Source organism: Tupaia chinensis, unplaced genomic scaffold (genome assembly GCF_000334495.1).
Source record: "Tupaia chinensis unplaced genomic scaffold, TupChi_1.0 Scaffold148350_1, whole genome shotgun sequence".
In the NCBI taxonomy this organism is placed as follows: domain Eukaryota; kingdom Metazoa; phylum Chordata; class Mammalia; order Scandentia; family Tupaiidae; genus Tupaia; species Tupaia belangeri.
The window spans coordinates 147,216-161,117 of NW_006208201.1; the positions used below are offsets into that span (position 1 = coordinate 147,216).

At 36.1% G+C, this 13,902-nt stretch overlaps 1 protein-coding gene across 1 annotated transcript in view; it reads right to left on the bottom strand.

Moving 5' to 3' along the window:
• The window catches only part of LOC102475543 (A disintegrin and metalloproteinase with thrombospondin motifs 6), a 262,234-nt gene that overhangs the window by 133,363 nt on the left and 114,969 nt on the right, over positions 1 to 13,902 (bottom strand). Inside the window, exons 8-9 of the mRNA XM_027769061.1 lie at positions 7,502 to 7,545; positions 2,691 to 2,796 (exon numbers count right to left, since the gene is read on the bottom strand). Of these exons, the coding sequence (XP_027624862.1) occupies positions 2,691 to 2,796; positions 7,502 to 7,545 (150 nt within the window). The remainder of the gene's footprint in view (positions 1 to 2,690; positions 2,797 to 7,501; positions 7,546 to 13,902) is intronic.

Genomic DNA, 13,902 nt, shown 5'->3' on the forward strand with positions numbered 1-13,902 from the left:
CTGGATTGCCATATCACCGACCACAGTTGTAGTCCTGGAGCTGACGGCTTGCTTTCTCTCTCTCTCTCTATTATTCTGTCCCTTTCTGGTCAAATTAAAATAAATAAATAATAATAATAATAAATTAAAATAAAATAATTCTTAAAGAAATTTTAAATTCTGTTTTTCATAGGACACCATTCAAAAATTGCACAGCAAGCAACAGATGAATGGATAATATTCACATTACATATCTTTGTATAGCATTTTTTTAAAAAGAGGGTTTTTAGCCTTAAGGCACATGCACTCATCAGGGAGAGACAGTGAAAGAGAAAGTGAGAAATCACACCGCAGTGGCTATGGCCACACCACAATCCCTTCCCCTCCATTCTCATTCTCCTCTCAAGAGTTTGGGCACACCTGCACATACACCTGGTGTGAGTTTCAAGCCACTGCGTCTCGGACTCAAACCACAGTTGGCCATGTGGGAGTCTAGTGACGTAACCGCTACCTCATTTTTCTGGCCCCCTTATGCACATATAATGAAGTCTTTTACAGAGAATACAACTGAATAAGAAAATAATACAATTTTTAAAAAACGGGGAAAGGATTTGAACAGATACTTCAAAGAGGCTATATGAATGACAAGCACATAAAAAGATGCTCGCTATCATTATTTATCAGCAAAAAACAAATGATCAATGAAAATAATAAGACACACTAAAACGCAAAATAATGGCTAAAATAAAAAAGATTTATAATAACAAATATTGAGAGGGATCTGAAGTAACCAGAACTGTCAAAGATTGTGAGTGGAATGCTAAACAGTATAGTCACTTGAAGAAAGTTTGTTTATAAAATTAAAATAACACCATACTACCAGCAGTATCACCCAAGAGAAACAAAAGTGTATTTCCATACTAATATTTGTAAACAGATGTTCTTCACTTTTTATTTATAATAATAACCCAAACTAAACGAGTCAAAACGACATGAAATATTAGGTCGTCAGGGAAGTCATGACATATTTTTCTTTGTTTTTTTTTATGCAAAAATGCATCATGACTTTCCTGACAACTCAATACTATTCAGGAAAAAAATAAAAACAACCAAACAAGCAAAAACCAAATCACTGATAAATAGAACATGGATAAATCTCAAAAACATTATGCTCAGGGAAAGAAGCTAGACATAAAAGAGTACCCACTATTTAAGTCCACTAAAATGATGCCATAGAAAAGACAAGCCAAATCCATAGTAATAGAAAGTAGGTCCATGGTTATCTGGGAACGCGGGAGAGGAGAGAAGAGATGATCTGGAAAGGGGAAGGGGAAGGGAGAGGGAAAGGGGAGACTTCAGGTAATGGAAATTTTGACATCTTAATTGTAGTGGTGGTTACATGGTTATGTAGATATGTCAAAATTCATCAAACAGTACACAAAATGGGTGCAATTTTATTGTATGGACATTATACCTAAACAATGCAGACTGACTCAGTTTTACTCCCTACTTCTGAGAGAGAGAAGAAAAAAACAAACCTGAATTACAGATTCATCTCAGAAATTATCTTTGAGACAAGTGTATATATAAACATTCATTCTTATTTATTCTTTTTTCAAAGCCATTTTGTCACTAAAAAAGCAGATTAAAAAACTTTAATCATACAAATATCAATAGTTCTTGCAGCCAGGCTGCTTGTTCTAGCTAAAAATGCTTGAGTAGCCTTTTAAAGTTTTCACTCGTTTTCATGTTAGCAGATACAACTGGCTGTTTGCTGAGTGTTAATAGTTTCTATTTAAAGGAAAAGAGCTTTCCTGTTTACAAAAATGTAATCTACTAACAAATTAGAAATTCACTTATTTAGTTTTTACCTTTGTAAGAGAGCATCATAATCACATTAGAAACTAAGAGCAAATCATCTTTCAGTTTTAGGAACACAATTGTTTGAAATAAGGAAAAATACTGATCAACTTCTCTTACTCTAACCTGAGTAGGCTTTTATACTTACTACTGCCTGTTGTTTAAAATATAGACAAGGTTTTATTGCCATTCAAGGGTGGGAGGAAGACATAGGAAAGATCTTCCCCTGGCACAGATTAATTTAAAACAAATATTTAAAACTTCAGGTCTTCCTAAAAAGAAGTGAGAATGATATCTCACTCTACACATAACCATTTTATCAAAACTTAAAAAAAAAGTTATAAGTACAGTGCACCTTGACAGACAAGTGCACCTGAAAATCTGAGTTAAACAGCAAAGGTTGCACAAACTTTATGCCAGGAAGTTATGCTCATGGCTGTAGGAAGAGCGAAAACTAAAAGTATGTTTTATGGTCATGGGATGACTAATTTTAAAGTGTCTATGTACTGTCACTTAAGGAAGAAAAAAAGATTATTTAAATAATTGGACTTTATGAAGAAGTTGGTTGAGGAGACCAAACTGAAATGAATGTGGTTTCAAATGTGTATAACAAAACTTAAGTGTGGTACATTGATCACTGTAGAGACTAGTCACTGAGTCATAGCTCATTTCATAAGGCTCTAGTTCTTCAGATGACTTATCTCAATATCCAGAATGATAGCATTCTCTAATGAAATTAGACAAAAAAGGCAGTAAAATATGGTCGTACACAGGCTTTCCACACGGTAGTTACGAGTTGCTCAAGAGAACGGAGTTCTAAAATTTATTTTGATTTTCTTAAATTCACTCACTTGTGACCAATCTCATGTGCAATGGTAAAAGCTGAACCCAGGCCAATGTCTTCATTAATGCTGCAGCTCCTTTCGGGCTCACACATTCCAGCCACAGAGGCCAAGCCTGAATAAACAGAAAAAGACACAAAGGGTCAAGCCAAGGTGTTTCAGTCTTAAAAAGCCCATACTTATAAATGCCTGGATTCTTTTTAATAACCTCCATGCACAGAAGGAGCAGTTGGCAAAAGGTTAACTTTCTAGTCATTTGCAAAATCACTGGGGGGAATTTCACTTTGCCGGCTAGACATTAATATTTTTTGAACTGCAGTCAGTGCTGGAAAATGTCTAGACTAGGGGTTAGATTTATAAATTTTACTTCTGGTAACTTGGGACCACCTAGTAACTTGAGCCAGAAGAGGGAATTCAAGAAAGCATTTCTATTTTAACATTCTTCAGGCTGTAGAAAGCAAAATATATCCACGTTATTTTTCTAAAGAGATCTGTTTAAGTTTAGTGGGTTCATAAAAATATACAAGCAACTTTTTAGTTACCAAAAAAAAGGGGGGGAGAGTCCCAAATGGTTCTTTAAAATGACATTTTTATAAAAACAAAATGAACAATTCAAAAGAGAAAAAGAACTGTGAAATATGGGAGGTTATTACACTTTTTTAATCTTTTGAAATCAGTTCTGATAGTGACGCAACAATTTCTTTTAGTAGTTTAATGGTAGAAACATCATTCATACATTCAATGAAGTTTTCCTCTCTTCCATTCCCCTTCAATGCATTAAAGTTTTACAAACAAAGCAAAAACTATGGCATTAACTCACTGATTCCAGTGAAACATTATGTTACTCAAGGTATTCTCCCCTGGAGAATTTTAGTATGTAAAGCCTTAATACTTTCTTCTAAATGAGTATTATTATGCTCTGTGAATTAGTACAGAATTTTAACACAGCGCTTAGAAACAACAATTTCTTTTGCAGAAAGTCATTTGTTATAAGGAAATAGATGCCAAATCACATTTAACATGCATAGAGACAAAAAGGTATTTAGAAGACATAGAAAAAAAAGTAGAAAAAGATTTTATATGTTAGTAGTCTGCTATCACCACTCAAATATTAAAAATTACCTTCCTACCACAAGTGATTTCAATTCAAATCAATGAATATTTGTTGAATGCAAAAAGCAATGTTCTATACGAGGTATAATTTCCTAGATGCATTAATTTGGAACAATAAATGCTATTCAATTTATATTTTCACTGACAAGAAAGCTCTAGAAATTGTGTTTCTTTGTATTTTCTAATATAAATATCAACATAATAACTACACTGGAAAAGAGTTAAGGTTAGTGATAGTTAGTGATAAGTTTCAAATAGATTGTTTCCTACTGCTTTATGTAGGAGTTATAGGAGTTGGAGAGGGAGCTGATTTCTGCCTCCCAGAATTGTTATAAATACTAGTTACACTCATGTGCCGAGCCATTCCATTCACTCAGAGTTCTTGGGGTTTGAAAAAGAATGAGTTGGGTATAGTAACCAATTCTTTTTTTATTAATCAAAAATATTAGTCACACACACACACATTCACTGACACTGAGAGTGAAATAAAAAACATTTGCAGTATGTTGTTTTGCTTTAAGCTACTGGGTTCAACGGGGCTGACTACAAGGGAAAAATAAAGACATTGACTAAACTCTGCTTCTGTTTTGAGTTTTACAGAATGTAATTTTTAAAATTACTACAAATAATTATTTTTAACTTAAAATTTCTTAAACTACCCACTAACTTCCTGTATTTTGTTGTATTATTTTTTGGTATAGGGTATGTGGATGTATTTTCAATGCAGAATTCTCAATGACTTCCTAAGGCACATTTATAAGCACAGATTTACTTTTTAAAATTATTTTATTTAATATTTACTTATTTACTTATTTTGATCAGAGAGGGACAGAGCAAGAGAAAGACAGGGCAGGGGTGGGGAGAGAGAAAGCAAGCCATCAGTTCTGGGATTCAAACCACAGTTAGCCATGTGAGAGTCCAGTGCCCCCAACCACCACACCACCTGCTGGTCCCCAGGTTTACTTTTGATATCGGATATAAAATGATTAGCCCAGCTAAGAGACTAACTTAAAGAATATATTAGGGAAATAACTACTATTTGTTAAAAAAAAAAAAAAAGGTAAGTTCTAACTAAAATGAAAGGATATTTCTTCATGCTAACATATTTTCACAACCACCAACTATTTTCTGTATCTCTATAAAATTAACTTTGTCAAAGTTCTTATGTGTTATTCGTTAATAGGGGTTTGACTATTATTTGAGTCATTTAGATTTCCTCAGTTTGATAGCTACAGTTTGCACCCTTCAGCCTACTTAGCCATGTTACGACTGGTCATCAAAATTACTAATCAAGAGAATACTCAAAAATCAGTATTAAAAAACAACATGAAAGCTACTAGAATAACAACTCAGAAAGTAATAACCTAATCAGTTCTACACTGAGAACATATTTTCCAAAGTTGAAGGTCAGCACACGTGTGTGCAGTTCATTCAGTTTTCTCTGCAAGATGTATTATAAAAAATGATCTATAGTGGCTTATAATTTCAAAAATAACTCATATTAAGCTAGAAAATGCATTGATAGGTACTCAACTATTAATGTATTGATTCTAGAAATGAACTATCCAAGTTGGAATACATTCGTTTAAAAAAAAAAAAAGAAGTAGGATAGGAAAATCCCTCAAAGTTTTGGCAATATTGACAATACAAAAGGCAGTGGAATTACTACTGTTACAATGAGGAGCATATCTCAATGTAAATAACTTACACTAAAAAGTGTGTGTGTGTGTGTGTGTGTGTGTGTGTGTGTGTATGAAGAGCAATACACATATGTATAGGTATATGAACATTACACATATATTCTCTCAAAAAGTATATACTAGAAAAGTACAAGCTAGAGCTTACATGTATACCCCCTTTGAAGTCTAGCATCTACTCTATCTAAAATGGATTAAGCACTTAGTGAATACAGAACTTCAACAGTAAATTAAGGAGATAAGTTAAATGGTAGATAATCTTTTCATTGCATAATAACATTAATTCACTTTTTACAGTACTTCTTTATTAAACAAAGTTATATTTGTTTCCTTAAATATTTTTTGATAATATTCCTATACCATAAGGGCAGATATGACTTCTACTTCATAGGTAAGAAAATTGGAGAGCAAACTTAAATAAACTGTAAATAATAATGTATCAGAACTGTCAAATCCAGTTGTCGTGTCCAGGTGTGGGTCCCCTCGGATGAATTTTGTTCATCTAAAATTCTACAAAGAAAATCTCTTTGATGTGAGCTCTCAGCAAAGAGAGCCTTTCTGCAGTCTGTTACTAACTAGTAACTTCACCACTGTTAATACTCACCACAGGCTAATTGGGATTTCTTCTTTATTCATAAATTTTGAGGGAAATGGGATAAGAGAAGCAAGAAGCAGGTAAAATCACCAAGAGAAATTTTAATCTCAGAAGAGATGTTTCAATGAACTCCCTGGTAAGCTGGGTAACACTTTTTCTCCTATATCTACTTTAATTTGATCTTACCCGAATGCTTACAAAGTGTACAGGAATCCATGTCATAATTATTCCTTTATAGATAGGAAATTTGAGCTGCCATAAAGCAACTAAAGAATTCACCTTCAGTTGCTTAACATCCAAATCTGTAAAAAAAATCTCTATGACACTAGAAAAATTATCATAGAAAAAAAGATACTATTCCTTAAAATAACACTACTTGCTCAATAATTTAGTCTACATGAACACTTACAATTTCCCCCGTTTATATCCAGTTAACTTTTAAGCAATATGAAATTACACCCTGTTAGAAAATGTGATCTTTTACATTCCAGAACACTACAGAAATGCTTTTTAAAAAACAAATGATATTAAGGGCAAACAAGAAAGATAATCCTGTCTTCTTTCTTCATCTCTGGCTATGATGTTTTACAAAATTCCTTTTTTTGTTTTGGGTATTAAACATTTCTAAGATCTCAATGAATGAAGATAAATTCTTTTCACAAAATTGTACAAAAAGAAATGTTGTTCTTGATGCCTCTCCTTTAAGTATCTCCAGATTTATTTACCTTTCCTAGGATTTCAAAATATTGGTTGCTTTCATACTCTTTGATATTTTTGGAAAATACATTACTGACATGGATTATATGACGCTGAGTAGTAACTTTGACTTACTACTTGCTGTTTTTTCTAAAAAATTTGACTCGTTTAGTTATTTAGTTAGTTAGATTTGTTATAGGGCATGAGTACTCCAGAGAGAGAGAGAGAAAGAGAAAGTGAGAAAGCATTCTCCAGGGGAAATGACTGTGCCACAATCCCGTCTCCACTCTCCTTCGGGATTTTGGGCACACACACACACATGCACATGATTAGTGTGTTTTTCAAGCTGCCGGGTCCAGCACTCAAGCACTCAAACTGTGTAGTCGGCCATATAGGATCCATCCACCTTAACCTACACAACACCTGGCTGGCCCCTCATTTGCTGATTTTTAATCATCTTCTAAGTTGTTTCAAATCATCATTCCAGTTGCCAGAAAAAAACAAGGCAATTAAATTTATATATTTATTATGGGGAAAAATATTTATTTCCTAATAAATGATGAACCCACAAAGGTCAGGTTTAACAACTTCTAGGGATAATTTCAGATGTAGTAGAAAATAAAATCACCAAAATAATAATAATAAGATAAAGTCATTGGTCCAAAATGACAATCTGAATTATATGCCTTTTAAAACAAACAAACAAAGAAAAAACTTACCCAGTGTTCCACAGGGCTTATTTTTATAAGTGCAGATATCATATCTATGGAGGAGGAAAAAAAAGAGATAAAATTTGTAATCTAATCAAATTTGTAAAATAATTTTTGTAAGTTTATCACATTTCTTTCTTGGAGTTCTGGTTGTTAGACCACAATCAATGCAATTATGAGCAGCCAGCTGGAGTGTCGGCATTTTCAGCACTCTTGGGGACTCGGCAGGCTGCACTATACTCACAGCCTCTGGCTGTGAGCCAGTAGGACACCTGCCAGTAAGAGAGAAAGGTTAAAGTGGATTTCTGTAATCGTTATGTTCTATAAAACCACCTACCATACTGTTTTGAAGCTAGAATAGCTTGTCTGCAGATTGCTACTGCTTCTACAAAAGGCAACGGATGGCTTTTTATTCACAATCTCTTCTGGACCAGCTGGAATATTTTATTATTGCCACAGACTGTAATTCTGAGCTCTAAGACTATGTGAAATGTCTCCTTCAACTCTAACATAAGCTCTTATCATTTTTTTTGATAGTGTAATACAGCAACAGAAATAAAATTGGTATCACATAATTTTCCTAGTTGTATAGCAGTAACTTAGTGCTGTTAAAATACATTTTTAAATGGTTTTTACAAACAACTAAATGACGGGCCAGTAGATCCTGTAGTGCTTATGTCACTAGACTCCCACATGGCCAACTGCGGTTCGAGTCCTGGACCTGGTCGCATGAAAATCACTCTAGGTGCATGTGCATGTATGCCCAAGATCCCGGGAAGAGAATGGAGGAGAAGGGATTGTGGTGTGACCACCCGCGGGTGGTGATCGCTCACTTTAAATCTCACTGTCTCTGTCTCTCTCTCTCTCTCTCCAGCAAGTACATGTGCCCTAAGGCAAAAATCTCTCAAAAGAAAAACAAAACAGAAACCAGCAATTGGTGTAATGGCCATGTCACTGGACTCCCATGTAGTCGACCATGGTTGAAGTCCTGGACCTGGTGGCTTAAACTCACACCAGGCACATGTGCATGTGTCCCCAAGATCTCAAGAGGAGAATGGAGGAGAAGGGATTGCAGTGTGGCCATCCCCCCTGGGGAGTGATTTCTTGCTTTCTGTCTCTCTCTGTCTGGTGAGTGCATGTGCCCTATAGCAAAAAACTCTCCAAGAAAAAAAAAGAAAGAAAGAAAGAAATTTTACAATCAATTGTACCACTGTGTTATTGAACTCATTAAAATCCCTGGAGAGTCCCACTGAACATATATATATATTGGAGAGGTTTTTGCTATAGGGCATGTGCACTCACCAGACAGCCAGAGATAGACAGAGAGATAGAAAGCAAGAAATCACCCCCCAGAGGGGATGGTCACGCCGCAATCCCTTCTCCTCCATTCTCCTCTTGGGATCTTGGGCACCCACACACACAAGCCAAGCGTGAGTTTAAGCCACCGAGTCCAGGACTCAAACCACGGTCGATTACGTGTGAGTCCAGCGACATAGCCATTACGCTAAGCGCTGGTCCCTCCCACTGAATATTTTTAGAATTTAAAATTTTCACCTTGTTCATTTCACATTTGAGGAGAGATTTTGTTTCCCTCTTGCACAACCTCTGATCATTCACATGCTCGATTTCCTTTCTCTTGCAATTGGTAAACCATGGGATCACAGTGTCTGGAACACTCTCGAATGTAAAATATTGACAGAGTACTGGTGCACTCATTAAGGCACCAGAAGGTATATCAGACGTTTGTGTATGTGTGTTGTGAGTGTGTGTATGCTGTGGGTGTCACAGTTCATTTATCTTGCGATCATAGTATGTTATGCCTATTATGTTACACAGACACAACCTGTTCCAGCAGTCTTCAAGAAAATGTAAATAAAGACTTCTCACGGGTAACGCAAATATAGACATTTAAATGGAATGTATTTCCAAATCCTCAAGCTCCACATGTGTCCCTTCTTAAAACTGATCTGCTGGAGAACACCCTTGTCATGTTCTTCCTTTCCACCCTCCTCTCTCACAATGCCCTGTGTCTAACAAAAAAGATACAGCACACTCCTCTCACCCATCCCAAACCTTGCTAAGGCACATTGCCCCCAGGTGTAAAAGTCTCCAGAACAAAGAGGAAAGGGAAAATTCAAGAAAACATTGATCCTGGGGTATAATCCCTAAGAGTAAAGTAAGAAAACGTGAAGGGGAGGAGGCTTATTCCATCCTGCCAAGGCTCTGTGCCTTTCTGCCAGTCTGTCTGAGGGTGTTTATAAATCAATCTATGCGTCTCTCTCATAATTAGAATACAGAAGGGGAATGGTCATTATAGAGTGTATTAACACATTCATTTAATCTAAAAAGTGAAGTCAGGCTTGTTATTGAACAGTAACAAGTTCAATAACATGTCTGACTTAGCTAAGTAGTTTGGCAATGAGGACTGACTGACACAATTAAATTATATGGTGAACATTTTTTGATTGAATGAACTAAATATGCAGCTCCAAAGTTTTGACAAAAATCATTTAGAGTAAATACAAGGGGAATTTTGAAAACTCATGGAAAAAATAGAACTAAAGTATGAGTCTGAGTTTTTTCAGTACAAACTTTTTAAAAATCCATGCATAGTTTTTTTTTCTCTCTCTCTTTTCTTTCTTCATTTTAAATTTAATAGAGGATGAGTATACTCAGAGGAGAGAGACAGAGAGAGAGGAAAAGAGAGAAAGCATTCCCCATGGGACGTGGTCACACCACAATCCCTTCTCCATTTCACCCTTCCTTTGGGAATTTGGACAGACATGAACACACACCTGGCATATTTTTAAGCTGCAAAGACCAGGATTCAAACCACACTGTCAGAACTGTGAGGTCCAGCTCACTTAACCACAAGACCATGAGCAGCCTCATAGTTTATTTCAAAAGATACATTTACCATGAACATTTTAAAGACCCCTCATATATGAGGCCGCTGGGAAAGTCACGCATATTTTCCCATGTAAAAATACGTCATGACTTTCCAGACAATCCAACAAAATATATACTGTTAATGCTATCTATAGTCTCCATAGATACATAAACTTATGATAAAATATATCAGACATCAACATTAAAATACATGAAGGGATATATCATTAAAAAATTCATTTAGGAGGCAAGCTAAGTAAAAAGAATTAAAGACCACAAACAAACACAATTTTCATTTCATGTTAATAGCAGTTTTTCATCTTATTTTTCCTACTTTTTTAAATGTTATAGACTCATGATGAATATTATTTCATTCTGCAACATTACCCTGAATAATTCAAACTGCATTATTTTTTAACGCCAAATACTGAAAACCAACATTTTTACATCCTTTCATAAATGGAGTTGCTGAGCACTTGCCATATGGAGTATAGCAGGAATCTAAAGGTGGGTAAGTTAGTTGTGGTCTATTCTGGGGGGAAGGAAACACAAGTAGACAAGTTACAACATACTGCAGAAAGAAGATGAAATAAATGTAAAATTGTTAATTTACACAATACGAACAATATTTGTGAACTATAATAATAATGATGACTGCCATAATCAAGTTATATGCAAAATACTACAGAAATATAGAGGAAGGAGTGATTACACATTTTAAAAAACTATAATAGAACTTAATAGTTGATTATATACACTTCTATATAAGCAATATTTAATCAGAAAACGTTTTAGTTATACTTGTCTTTCATAGTTAACACAGGAAATGTTGAAAATTAGCTTGGAGAATGTTTAATAAATATTAAAAATGAGGTTTTTTTGTATTTTTGTTTTGTAGAGGTTTTGCTATAGGGCGTGTGCGCTCGCCAGAAAGACAGAGAGAGACAGAAAGTGAGAAATCACCCCCCAGGGGGGGATGTCCATGTCGCATTCCCTTCTCCTCTATTCTCCTCTCGGGATCTTAGGCATACATGCACACGTGCCCAGCGTGAGTTTAAGCCACTGGATCCGGGACTCAAACCACAGTCGACTACAGGGGAGTCCAACAACATAGCCATTATGCTAACTGCTGGTCCCAAAAATGAGTTTTTTTAAATTGACGAATAAAATTGGTCATGTTCCAGATCTGCAGATTGATCAAAGTATTTCAGAGGTACTGTCTTACTTTGCTCATGATCTAAACTGTAGGCTAGCCTAAGAAGTGCACTGGAGCCGCAAGAAGAAAAAAAAAGAAAAAGGCTAAAATATAATTTAAAAAGATACTCTGGATTATGTATTTGGATAGAAAAATAGTAATTTATCACTATGGTACATTTTTGTTTTTTCTCCCTGAAATAAACACATCATGGCAGATGAGAAAAAGTGAAAAAAAAAAAACATTATCTTTGGGAATATACTCAGAAAATCCAGTACCAAAGGTAATCAAGGTCCTGCTTTGGGATGAGTAGATGGATGTATATGTTGACATTCCCTTACTCTAAATTCATAATGAGGTTGAACTGATTAAGCAAGATCAAAATCAGAAAATTTGGTTGAGTATCCATGGCTGTAACACTGGTATATTTCACTGCTGTGGATATTTTCCACTTTTCACTCTCCCTATCGCTTTTATCTAGGCAAGGCTATGAAAAGAAACTAACCTAAAACACATGACTAAGTTCCACTCTTCTTAGTAATTTTTTTTAACATGGGGTGTGTGCATGCAAAAGAGAGTCAGAGGAAGAAGGAGAGACCCAGAGAGAGAGAGATGAAAGAGAGAGAGATATCCCCCCACCCCTAAGGGGACATGGTCATGCCGTAATCCTTTTTGCTCCATTTCTCCATGCCCTCATGATTGCAGGCACTTACACACATGCACTGGGGGTGGTTTTCAAGCCACTGCGCCTGAGAATTGAACCGCAGTCAGTCACGTGAGATCTGGCTCCCTGTGCACAGCACTGTGCTATGCGGTTATGTAGCATAACTAAGTTCTATTTTAAGGTATACAAAATAAAGTACTACCTTACCATGATGAAATTCCTTAAAACTTTCCCCCAAAACTACATTCCATTCTTACACAAGAGAAATAATCATTGTAAAGAAGAGTTCTGAAAATGGAATGAATCAAAATATCAACTTCAACTTACATTTATTTATTGGGACAGGCTCAGGGCCACAGCATTCTCCATCAGGAATGCTGGGTTCCCCAGTGCCTATTTTTCCCTACTTGTGTGTCTCTGTGTGACTGCTCTTTCCAAAACCCATCATCAGGCCCACTCTGTGGTGGGGAGTCTCCTCCCTCTTTTTTACCTAGCAAGTCTTGGCAATACCACACAGCAAATTATAAAAACAAACAAACAACAAAACTTAATCAGACTGTGCCCTATGAATATGTACAATTATTTCTCAATTAAATATAACAATTTTCAAAAATCATATAAAAAGAACCTCACTTCGGGACCAGCAGATGGCATAATGATTACATCATTGACTCCCATGTAGTTAACTGTGGTTGGAGTCCCGGACATGGCAGCTTGAAATTCACGCAGGGCACGTGTGTATGCATGCCCGAGATCCCAAGAGGAGAATGGAAAAGTGATTGCAGTGTGGACATCCCCCCAAGGTGTGATTTCTCACTTTCTCTCTATGACTGTCTGTCTCTCTGGCAAACACACATGTCCTATAGCAAAAAAAAAAAAATCTCTCTACCAAAAAAAAAAAAGAACCTTAATACATTATCAAATTTGTCCTCAGAACATTTTTTAATTTTTTTTTTGAGAGATTTTCACTGTAGGGCGCGTGCGCTCGCCAGACGGAGAGAGACATAGAGACAGAAAGCGAGAAATCACCCCCCAGGGGGGATGGCCATGCCGCAATCCCTTCTCCTCCATTCTCCTCTCAGGATCTTGGGCACGCACGCACACGCGCCCGGCGTGAGTTTTAAGCCACCAGGTCCGGGACACCAACAGCGGTCGACTACGTGGGAGTCCAGCGAATAGCCATTACGCTAACTGCTGGTTCCCTAATTTTTTTTTTTTAAAGAGAGAGATTTTTGCTATAGGGTGCATGAACTCTCCAGAGAGACAGGCAGAAAGATAGAAATCACTCCCCAGAGGGATGGTCACGTTGCAATCCCTTCTCCTCCATTCTCCTCTCAGGATCTTAGGCATGCATGCACACACACACAGCAGTGAGTTTCAAGTTGCCAGGTCTGGGATTCAAACTGCGGTTGAATACATGGGAGCCCAGTGACAGAACCATTACACCATCTGCTGGTCCCAACCATTCTTTGGTTAATATTCTAAACTTTTTCCTTCTGGCTAAGTAACTTCCTATTTAGTTGTTTTATCACTAAATGTTACATTATCTATTCACAATGAATAAATTGCTACAGCATTTCTGTAAGTCAACAAAAGAGAATATTTCATCATTTGCATCCTAAGATTCAGTTACCATCATGTATTTTACATCTTCCTATGTCA